This window comes from Lipotes vexillifer, unplaced genomic scaffold (assembly GCF_000442215.2).
Source record: "Lipotes vexillifer unplaced genomic scaffold, Lipotes_vexillifer_v1.1 scaffold443, whole genome shotgun sequence".
In the NCBI taxonomy this organism is placed as follows: domain Eukaryota; kingdom Metazoa; phylum Chordata; class Mammalia; order Artiodactyla; family Lipotidae; genus Lipotes; species Lipotes vexillifer.
In genome coordinates, this window is record NW_006779163.1 from 3163878 (window position 1) to 3176116 (window position 12239).

Here is a 12239-nt window from a genome sequence, read left to right on the forward strand (position 1 = left end):
TCACTTAGACTGAAAGGATCACTATTTACACTAAGTGCTTGCTGCTACTTCTTTAAGCAATAATTTTACAGCAACACGTCTTGTGAGGAAAGTACTATACACTTAACGTCGGAATCAGTAAGAGTTCACGTAGAGGAGGGATGGCATTGACTATATGAAAATTGTCTCAAAAGCTAAAGACAAGTGTAGTTTCCTTTGTGTCTTCAAATCGGGAGAGTAAGATGTCAAAGCAGATGAAGCTGTTGGTGTTTAAATCTGATGGTACAGCATCAGACTTCTTTAGACATCATTGGGACACAGGAATTTCTAACAAGCACTGGCAAAAGTATTTTAGGTGCAATTTAAGTAAGTCATACTTTGACTAAAGTGTTTTGAAGGTTTGAAAAGTTTGTACCCTAGTCCTGCTGAGCTTGGCTTCAGCTAAATGGCTAGATGGGTTTTAAAGATGTGAAATACATTTTTTTTTTAAGAAGGGAAGACTACATTGAAAGGGCAAACGTAGGCAACACAAAAACAATTCTTGTTAGATCAACATCTTATACTTTATAATACACTCACACATTTTTACACAAATTTCATGTTTACAGTACAAAAGGCAAAGAACCTCAGATAATCGAAGTTACTGTATCATCAAGTACATTCAATAGAGTTAACACTGTTGTCCCCATTCTCCATCTTCTAAATCCAGAAGGGAACCAACTGTAAATGCCATCCCCCATGTGGATTCCACTTTCAGAAGCTGGAGACTGGGTGTAGTTCTGCACATGTCTGGGTTTCAACAGAGCTGAACTGAGATTCCATCGTGTTCCAGGCCAAATCGGCCAGAAGAAAGTCATCCATTGCTGTTTGAGTTTCATTGCTGGTGAAGAATAAGCTCCCCAAAGTTTCAAAGCCAGAATTCATGGTCTGTGTTTCTGCACTGTTCAACTGAACTTTGCTTTCTAGAGCAGGTAGGTTTTTAGCGGTGGAGATTCCTTCAGTTTGGGTCTCTGTGTCAGATGAATCAGTACTCATGGAAAAGCTGGAGTGTTTCAGAATACTTCCCAGAGGCAGATGAGGGCTACTGTCTAAAAAGAAGTTCAGGTCCGTCTGTGTCTGCGTGTCAAACATTTCAAGGGCTAAGAAGTTAGAATTTCCCCTACAGCTGTAGGACTGGGCACAGGCATCTGCAAGTAAGAAGTCAGTTTGGGTCTCTATGTCCAGGGATTCCAAGACTGGCTCCGTGGTCATGGTGCTAAGCTCACTCTCTTCAGTTTGAGTCTGGATATTTGAGGCCGAAAAGAACTCTTCAATATCAAAATCAATTGCAGGATTCGGGGTTGGGCCAGATGGGAGCTGGGTGTCAGGTCCAGTATTTGTGTCAGACAAAAGACTACGATTGTCCAGTGTCTGACCGGGCAGATTACTTGACAAGATGTTTTCTATATCACTTAATAAATCTATGGTTTGGGTCTGATTATCTGTCATATTCTGTGAAGAAAGTATACTATTATTCTGTGCACTGAAGTTTATAATTGGTGCAGATTTCTCAATATCTTGATTTAAAGTTTTAGGGTGGTTCTGAGGTAACAAACCATGAGTCACAGTCTCTGCTACTAAGCTGCTGCTTATAATACTGTCTGTAGAAACACCATATGACGAATGGACACTCTCAAAAATGTCTCCACACATTACAGCTTGGTCCATCTGTACTCGATCATCGGTTGGACTTTGCATTCCACTGGTCTGAGTTTCTCTGGAGATCCCACCTGACTGGAAACTGGCATCTATAAACACATCAGTCTGAGCTGCTATAGATGAGGTTACCTTAGAACTGGGCAAAAAAGTTTGAGTATGAACACTAATGGGAAGGGAAACTTGAGAACCAAATGTCAAATCAGTTTGAGAACAAGATGACACAGAGGAATCAGGGCTAGCCCACTCTGCAGATGGTATAAAGTGTTGTGTGGTATAAGACAGTTCTGTCTGTACATTGATTGAAGAAATGCTGTTCTTCTGACATGTGTTCCCTAGTTCTTGTAAAGGGTTAGATGGACTTTTACCCAAGTTCACTTGAACACCTGTGCTAATTGGCTCAACAGCAACAGGATTTACAATCTTTGAAAGAGGGAGGCTCTCCTTGAGAGAGCAAGCCTCCGAATCTAGGCCGAGGATCAGGGTTCCGACGGACAAGGGCAGTAAGTGCACAGCACCGTGGGCAGAGCCCTGATGATCGACACCCAACACCACAGGCTGGGCTGAGGAGTCGGCTGTAGGCACAAAGACAGGCACAGGAGAAAGCTGCATAACGGGGAGTTTAACCAAAGCCACTTTGGGCTTTGGTAAAAGCAACTTCTGAGGATACCTTGGAGGTGTTGGAAGAGTCTGCTTTCTGGCATTAGAGCTGCAAGAATCTTCAAACGAAGCCACTAGCTTTATTTCTGAAGTTTCTAGTTCTTGAGCATCTGGTCTTGGGGTTGCTTGGTTGCTCAGCAATTCAACAGTCTTACTGGACAACTTCTGGTTGTGCAGGCAGTTTTCCATTTTCCTTTTCTTACTAGGTGGATCCCTGAAAACAATGACAGAGTAAAAAGAGAAAAACAATTTTAAACTGCAGTTTTCTTCATCAACCCTGGCACTGTATCTTCACTTACAAATTCTATTTCCCATATCTACAGCAGAGGTCAGATTCAACCCAGGGAAGCGAAATCCCTTCTTTTGTAACTCAGCCTATTATCAATATATGGTAGGTAGAAGTTCAGAAACATGCAAACAGGGAAGCACACCTTTTTTTGGGTAAAGTGCTAAGTACCAGAACTCAGCTTAGATCCGTAAGCATCAGGAAGCTAACAGATTATATAACACAACTATTATCATTTCTAAAGTAGGAAGCTCTTAGTCCAAATATAAATATGACCTTTCAAATGAAGCACAGTTTCATGATAAAAAACTCTTCAACAATCTAGTATCCCTCTAACAGAAAACGCTGGAAGTTTTTGAAGAATTGAAAACCCAATAGATTTTCAGTTGGGAATAATTAAGGGATTCTCAAAAGGAGCTGGTGAAAGAATAAGGAAAAACAGTTGGGTCAAGTAGATGTGGATCATTTGCTAGTACTGCTGCCATTTCCAAAAGTTCCCTTCTTCATGTCACATCTTTTCTCTGCCATTCCTCCTTTCTCCCCACACTAATGGCTCTACAGGAAGTTTCATTTGAAAATCTTCCCACAGCTATTGGCTTTTGGGCCACCATTTTTTCCCCTTTACCTGTGTTCTGCAGGGATCTCATGGCCAGTTCGGTAGATGTGGGACTGTAATGCAGTCCTGCTGGCATAGGGACAGCCACATGTGCACTGGAAGGTCTTACCACAATCCTCTGCATGCCTTTTCAAGTCCCACTCAGTGCCATATGAATTGCTGCACTTACTACATTTATGCTTCTTTTCAGCATGCATTTTCATAAAGTGCTAGGAAGAACACAAAAGGACTAAAATGAAAAACTGCAACTGCTCAAAACATTTAAAAAACCATCAACATACCCAAATTAACAATGATTTTACATGATACAATATATCAGTGCAAATCAAAAGAAAGTAAAAGCAGGCAACTCTTCCGGTCCAGAATCATCTCTTTCTCCACTGCCTGCGACCCTCCCTCCTAAGACAGCTGCTTCTGAAATTATTCTTTTCCCTGCAGTTTCTTAATCCCTTGGGATAACATCTCCTTTGTGCTTTTGCTCCTCTGACCTTGAAAGCAAGCAGATTCACACAAGAGATCTGGAAGTACAGTTTATCATACTTTGCTGACTTGGTCTTCTTTTCTTTCCAAATCCACTTCTGGACAACTTCCCCTCCAGAACAAGCCATGTCTCCTTCACTTACACCCTACTCATTTTTTCCCCAAGTGGGAGACTTGGGTGGCTGTCCTTACAAGCAGCTTTCTGCTCAATTCTCTAGTTATGATTGGTAAGTAATTAGAATACATGAGGTTTATGACATCTGCATTTCATCCTCAGAGAAGTATACTTAAAGACAAGTAAAATACCTGTTTTACGAGAGAAAATTGAGAAAATGGTCTGTCAGGGCCTCTAGGGCATCCTTCAATTGGACAACAGTAGAATTTTGGTACAGTTTTCAAATCTTTTCTTATTGTTGGATTCACTATGCCATCCTGCAAAAGAAAAATTACTTTAAATAATTATCTTCAAAAAACCAACAGATGGGCTTCCCTGGTGGCGCAGTGGTTGAGAGTCCGCCTGCCGATGCAGGGGACACGGGTACGTGCCCTGGTCCAGGAAGATCCCACATGCCACAGAGCGGCTGGGCCCGTGAGCCATGGACGCTGAGCCTGCGCTCCGCAACGGGAGAGGCCACAACAGTGAGAGGCCCGCGTACCGCAAAAAACAGAAAACAACAACAAAAAAACCCCAACAGAACAAGCAGGGAGTGATAACAAGGAATAAGTAAAGATGTGCACAAGGGATCTTTTTAGGGTGATGAAAATGTTCTAAAATTTGGGATTGTGGTGATGGTTGCACAACTGTAAATCTACTAAAAAGTAACTGAATCATTAACTTAAAATGGGTAAATTATATCGTGTAAACTATAGCTCAATGAATCTGTTAAAATTTTTCAAAACAAAATAAACAAAAACCAACTATATTGTTTAAAAATCTTCTATCCATTCCTTTAGCACTCCTTCTAGACTTAAAAATCTCTGCCCTTCAAGCCAGCTTCTCTAATCGTTAAGTGGTATATTTATAGTTTCTCAGGCTCAAGACCTGGTATCATCCTTAAGTCTCCCTTTCTTTTTTATCCCACCCCCACTGAATTAGTGTCAGTCTCTGAAAAAAACCTGACTATGATCTAGTCTTCCTGATAAAGAGAACTGTGACTTTCTCTGATCACCACAATGCCCCCTAAAGTAGCTAAAGCTAGTTAACACAACTTTTATACAGTAGCGTGAATATAGGCACCATGCTCTGTTTGAAATTCAGTAATCATTATAATGGCCAGTGCTAATATAGCTTTTACTACCGTGGCAGGCACTGTTCTAAGCACTTTATATATATTAACTCATCCTAGTAATCCTTTCTAATTAAGTATGTGATTGACTTTTTGGCTGGGAATTTTAAAATAACTGGTGAGTTAATTTAGCTTAAAGTGCTGTCTTGTTGCCCTTGATGAGCCCATATACCTCAGGAATGAGAAACCTATGACCTCCAGTATAATTCTTATCTGGCAACCCCCAGCTGGCCCCAGAGGGAGGTGTGTGGATGGAGGGTTGGGGTGGGGAAGGACCTCCCTACTACAGGTGGAAACAACTGGACACGTGCTCAGGCCTCAGCTACCGCTGTAGCACCTAGACGTTTTAGTCCTTAGGTGCTGTGATGGGAAAGGATTCACTACTTTTGGAACACGCCCACCTCCTCCGCTTCCATCAGTGTGCATCTAGAGAAGAAACGAATAATGGTGCGGCTAGGACTCCCTCCATTTGCTTTCCTACTGGATCTCAAGAGGAACATGTTGATCTTGTTGAGTCTGTGTCCACTCATGTAGAGAGGAAAAGAAGCTATTCTTGTTTCATTTTTAAACAATGTAATTTATCTCTCAATGATATCAAATGTAGTCAGTTATTCCTCCATGTCTTCTACCTTGGTCCATCTTTTTATAATCCTATTGCACTACACTGTCTAGATACTCATATTCATTTGGATTATTTAAATGGTTTCCTAAATAATTTTCCTTCCTCTTCTAATGTCAGAACAAATTTGACATTCCAAAAAATTATTTGTATATATCACCAAATACTATTTTTTTAAAAAAGGCACATAAAATAAAATCCCGGGACTTCCCTAGTGGTGCAGTGGTTAGGAGTCCACCTGCCAATGCAGGGGATGCGGGTGCGAGCCCTGGTCTGGGAGGATCCCACGTGCCGCGGAGCAACTAAGCCTGGGTGCCACAGCTCCTGAGTCTGTGCTCTGGAGCTCGCGAGCCACAACTACTGAGCCTGCATGCCACGACTACTGAAGCCTGCGTGCCTAAAGCCTGTGCTCCACAACGAGAGAAGCCACTGCAATAAGAAGCCCGTGCACCGCAATGTAGGGTGGCCCCTGCTCGCTGCAGCTAGAGAAAGCCCGCGCGCAGCAACAAAAGACCCAACACAGCCAAAAATAAATAAATAAATAAATAAAATTTATAAATAAATAAATAAAATAAAATAAAATCCCATCTCCTCATTATGCCTCCAATCTACCATTATAACCATACCTTTTTCTGTTCCCTTTTCATATACTCCCCTGCTCAGCCTAACACTCTTCCCACTTCCATTTCCACCTTCTACAGCCACTCTCAGATGACTGTCTCCGTTCAGGCAGAATGCAAAGGTGGGAAGAGGGCACGGCATGGAGAGGCCTGTGAGCCATTTCCACCACTGATTAGGCACATGACTTTAGACAGGTTATTTAATCTCTGAGCCAGTTTGCTCATTTCAAAAACAGAGAGAATAGTTAACTCTCAGGATTATCTAGTACTGGATTGGCATGGAGCCCGCTCACATTCTCAATAAATAGCACTCCCTTGTTCTGTTCACCACCCAGATCTATTCCTTGTCTGAATTCCAAGGTAGCAGCTAACTTAACTTGTAAACTATCATTTTCTTCTAGAATTCCTGTCTCCTCAACTAAATTTCTTAAGGGCAGAAACTAATTTATACACCTCTTGGTACTGTTTTCATGCTTTAGAATGCACACTAAAGGCAGAGCACTTTTAGAAAGGCAGTCCAGTGTCGGGCAGCAGCTCTCAAATCTAGCGGCCTGTGAAAAATCACTTGAGGCGTTAAAAAAAAATACCTGTGCCTGGTCCCAGTCCCAGGTAATGATATAATTAGTTTTGGGTGGGTTTGGTATTTGGTTTGGTATTTGGTTTAAAAATCTCCCCTGATGATCCCAGTGTGTAGCCTAGCTTAAGAACCATGGTGCAGTGGTTAAACCCATGGGTTCTGGAATATGGAATTCTCTACGTTGCTCCTTTCCTGTGACCTTGAAAAACTTAACTGTCGTGGTTTCCTTATTTGTGAAGTAGGCATGATAGTACGATCTACCTCAGGGTTGTGAGGATTTAGTGAATAATTTAAGAGACTTAGAACAGTGCTTATCATATAATCACTCAATTAATTATTACAGCTACTAGTTATCAGCTGTGGAGATTTTTGTTGCTTCTTTTGCTTTCTGCCAACCAACTTAAGGCCAATAAGCTAATCTAAACTAGTACTTTATATTAAATACTGTCCTTGTGGCAACAGAAATAAAAGCAAAAATAAACAAGTGGGACCTAATCAACCTTACAAGCTTTTGCACAGCAAAGGAAACCATAAACAAAACAAAAAGACAACCTACAGAATGGGAGAAGATATTTGCAGATGATGCAAAGACGGACGGACACGGGCTTAATCTCCAAAACATACAAACAGCTCATTCAACTCAACAACAACAAAAACAACCCAATCGAAAAATGGGCAGAAGAACTAAACAGACATTTCTCCAAAGAAGACAGATGGCCAACAGGCACATGAAAATATGCTCAACATTGCTAATTATTACAGAAATACAAATCAAAACTACAATGAGGTACCACCTCACACCAGTCAGAACGGCCATCACCAAAAGTCTACAAATAACAAATGCTGGAGAGGGTGTGGAGAAAACGGAACCCTCCTACACTCTTGGTGGGAATGTAAGTTGGTGCAGCCACAGTGGAAAACAGTATGGAGGTTCCTCAAAAAGCTAAAAATAGAGTTGCCATATGATCCAGCAATCCCACTCATGGGCATATATCCAGACAAAACTATAATTCCAAAAGATACACGCACCCCTATGTTCACAGTAGCACTATCCACAATAGCCAAGACATGGAAACAATCTAAATGTCCATTGACAGATGAATGGATAAAGATGTGTGTGTGTGTGTGTGTGTGTGTGTGTGTGTGTGTGTACACACACAGTGGAACCCTACTCAGCCATAAAAAAGAACAAAAAAAGGCCATTTGCAGCAACATGGATGGAACTACAGATTATCATACTAAGTGAAGTGAGAAAGAGAAAGACAAATACCATATGATATCACTTATATGTAGAATCTAAAATATGACACAAATGAATTTATCTATGAAATAGACATGGACTCACAGACATAGAGAACAGACTTGTGGTTGCCAAGGGGGAGGGTGGGTAGGGGAGGGATGGATTAGGAGTTTGGGGTTAGCAGATGCAAACTATTATATAGAGAATGGAGAGACAACAAGGTCCTACTGTATAGCACAGGGAACTATATTTAATATCCTGTGATAAACCATAATGGAAAATAATATATATATAAAAAGTATATATAACTGAATCACTCTGCTGTACAGCAGAAATTAACACAACATTGTAAATCAACTATACTTCAATTAAAAAAAGAAAGAAAAATCTATGGATTCATCTCAAAAAAACAAAAAAATACTGTCCTTGTGAAAGTCTGATTGAAATGCCGCTTTTATTGAAACACTGGCCTCTGCTAGCTTTAATGACAACCAACACTGTCTCTCAATCACCAAACTCATCCCATTTACCAGTTCATCTTTTTTTAAATGAAATACTTTTAAACTCATATTATTTTCCTTCTAGTGTTACCTGCAAGAAAAAATCAAATATGGAGAGAATATTAAGAAAGCTCTAAAATTCTTTTTTTTTTTTTTTTTTAAGGCTAGGACAATTAAAAAATATATTTTTATTTATTTTGGCTGCACCGGGTCTCAGTTGCGGCATGCATGTGGGATCGAACCCCGGGCCCCCTGCATTGGGAGCACGGAGTCTTGCCCACTGGACCACCAGGGAAGTCCCCATGCTTACTTCTAATACAACTTCAATTTGCTTAGCAATCCTTTTATTATCCGTTTTCAAACTCCCTATCATGTTCTCAATATACCTGTTCACTTCACTTTTTAAAATATTAATAAACTTCATTTTTTAAGAGAAATTTTATTAGATTCACAGCAAAATTGAGCGCAAAGTACAGAGAGTTCCCATACACTGTAGCGTGCCTCCCCCTCCCCCGGCCCCCGGCAATACAGCCTGTTCCACTATTAACATTCCTCACCAGAGTGGTACATTTGTTACAATTGATGAAACCACACTGACACATCATTATCAGCCAAGTCAAATAGATTTTATTAGAGTTCACTATTCGTGCTGCACATTCTATGGGTTTTGCCAAATGTATAATGACAGCTATCCATCGTTATAATATCATACAGAGTATATTCACTTTCCTAAAAATCCTCTGTGCTCCACCTATTCATGACACCTTTCCCCTTAAGCCCTGGTAACCACTAATCTTTTTTACTGTCTCTGTAGTCTTGCTTTTTCCAGAATATCATTTAGTTGGAATCATACAGTATGTAGCCTTTTCAGATTGGCTTCTTTCACTTGGTAATATGCATGTAAGGGTCCTCCATGTCTTTTCATGGCTTGATAGCTCATTTCTTTTTAGTGCTGACTAATATTCCCCTGTCTGGATGTGCCATTGTTCATTTATCCATTCACCTGCTGAAGGACATCTTGGGTGCTTCCAAGTTTGGGCAGTTATGCTTTAAAAATGTCTCCTACCACCTCCTCGCGTTTCCTTTCTCACTGCTACCATCATTAGTTCAAGTATTCCTGACTCTCTGTTTGGACTTTGTCACTAACCTCTTGACTAATTCCTAGACCTTCAATTTCTTTTTCATTCACACTTTGCCGCATTCACCTTTCTAAAATATACCTCTGATCATGACATTATCTCACTCACACATTTTCAACGGCACCCCAATACTCCCCAAGTCCAAATTCCTCTAGCCACTGGGACGTCCAAAGTCCTGTACTATATAGCTTCAAACTATGCTTCTTTTCTGTCATTCCTCTATTATATTTAATGGAATTACTTAAAATTCCCCAAACCTTTTCAAAAGGAGGAATATATTTATAACTTTGTTGCACTTGGGAATGTTTTAAAAAGAGTAAATGTTCAGTAAAAACTTGGGGCATTATACTGAATATGTTTAAGTGGCCATCTAAGTCAAAACTGTATCACACACCAGGATGAGACACTAAAGGCAGTCATATTGGACATCAACAACATCTCCTTGTTGCTGTCATTACAGGTGTGGAAACAACCGACGCTGTTCGCTTTCCTGCTTTCTGAGGGCCAACTCCTCAGTCCTCCCCATCACCACCTCTCTTCCCCAGTTCCTGACCTTCTTCCCATTCCTGTCCTTAGAAAATAAGCTCTGAGATGAGAATGGAGTAATAAGAAATGGTAATGGCACAATAAGACATGAACTGAAGTAAGAAAGTTCTGTTTTTGTTCTGAAGTGCTATATACATTCTAGAATAAAACTTAGCAGACTTTTTAACTGTGCCTTTTGTGTGCATAACAAAAAAATGACAAAAAATACTTCATGCTTTTTGTTCCTTTTGGGTACCTGTTTATAAAACATTTTAAGTGAAAGAATTTGATAAAGAACCTATGAGAGGAAATAACTGAAAAACAAGATGGACAAAAGTAAACAAAGAGAAGAAAAGCAAAGCAAGAAGAAGGACCCCGATGAAGAGAGGATAAAAGGAAAGGAGTGTAAGAACTGTGGCACAAATTGGGGGAAAAAAAAAGAAGAAAAGGCATTATAGTTACTCTAGCATCTCTCTGCCTTCGCAGAAAAACATCCAAGAAGAAAAGTAGTTTGCTTTGTTGTTGTCTTATTGTAAATTTAAAATTAGAAGTCTTTGTAAACTATGATCTATAGAGCAACTTGGAACATTGTCTTTCCTTAAAAAAAAAAAAAATTCCTGGCAAATCATTAAAAGCAAACCCCTGGACTGAACATAACACAAAATCCACTAAGCCATGTTTTAAAAATACGTGTTGCTGGATAAGAGGTTCTTTAAGGGGGCCCCTGTCCCCTTCACTATTTTCAAACGTGAGGGATAAAAGAATCAAGAAATGCCCATTTACTCCTACTCTTCTTTTCCCTGAATCACCAGCTTTCATTTCTCCATGGATCCCCTCGTAGGCAAGGCTGGACTAGGATATTTCCAGATTTACTTACAGGATATGGAATATAGACATATATCTTAAGAACCCACATAAAACCAAAAGGTATCATGTACCTTACACCTTACAACTCTATCTCCACTTTTATTCATCATCCTTCAGAAGGATTTGTTAATCACTAAGAAGGGAGTATTTGATTGAGGGCAGGGTATCTTCTGAAGACTAGAAATAAATAAGAAACTTACAACAAATAATGGGGACAGGAATAAAATATTATCATAGGGGCTTCCCTGGTGGTGCAGTGGTTAAGAATCCGCCTGTCAATGCAGGGGACACGGGTTCGAGCCCTGGTCCAGGAAGATCCCATATGCTGTGGAGCAACTAAGCCGTGCGCCACAACTACTGAGCCTGTGCTCTAGGGCCCATGAGCCACGATTACTGAGCCCACGAGCCACAACTACTGAAGCCCGCGCCCCTAGAGCCCGTGCTCCGCAACAAGAGAAGCCACCACAGTGAGAAGCCCGCGCACTGCAACGAAGAGTAGACCCCGTTCGCCGCAACTAGAGAAAGCCCGCGCGCAGCAATGAAGACCCAAAGCAGCCAAAAATAAATAAATAAAATAAATTTAAAAAAATATATATATTATCATAATCTAGGAGAAAAAAACACAACAACTAGGACAGAAACTAGAATTATGTAAGTAGCCGTAACCAAGAGAACAAAGGGAAAAACTGCCATTGAATACAACGCAGATCTGCCAAGCAGATACACTCACGCTTCAAGGCTCGTAGGAGCACACTGGACTGCTAGTGGAGCCTCTGGTCCAAACGCAGCCCACCTTCAAAGCCACAGGGAGCTCCCAGTCAGCTCTTGTCCTTATTAGGCCTCCTTCTTCCCCCTTCCTCCTCCCAATACTTTGAGAACTTCAAGGGTCAAGCGTGATGTTTGAACTCAAGAGCCTACTACTTGGCTCCCAATTGTAGGGACAGATTCACCACACTGGGGCAACACTATACGGATATGGCTATTTTGTCACATAGGCTACCTTCATTAAAACAAAAGAACCCCCTTTCCACCAAGACAGCAGATGTTCAGGGGCTGCATGGTTAGAAAGACGGAACAAGGCAGGAAAGTGAGCCTGTTTGACATGGAAGAAACAACGATGGTTCAGGGTGAGGTTTCTTTAATTCCTGCT

The 12239-nt window shown here is 40.8% G+C and overlaps 1 protein-coding gene across 2 annotated transcripts in view; it reads right to left on the reverse strand.

The window, feature by feature from the left end:
• Nucleotides 1-525: 525 nt before the first annotated feature.
• The window catches only part of ATMIN (ATM interactor), a 13987-nt gene continuing 2273 nt past the window's right edge, over nucleotides 526-12239 (reverse strand). The window contains exons 2-4 of one of the 2 annotated variants that reach the window (XM_007452541.1): nucleotides 4023-4148; nucleotides 3246-3445; nucleotides 526-2548 (exon numbers count right to left, since the gene is read on the reverse strand). In XM_007452541.1, coding sequence (XP_007452603.1) covers nucleotides 733-2548; nucleotides 3246-3445; nucleotides 4023-4148 — 2142 coding nt within the window. In that variant the 3' untranslated portion in view covers nucleotides 526-732. Of the gene's footprint in view, nucleotides 2549-3245; nucleotides 3446-4022; nucleotides 4149-12239 lie in introns of those variants that run through there. The other variant, XM_007452542.1, reaches the window with a different exon arrangement.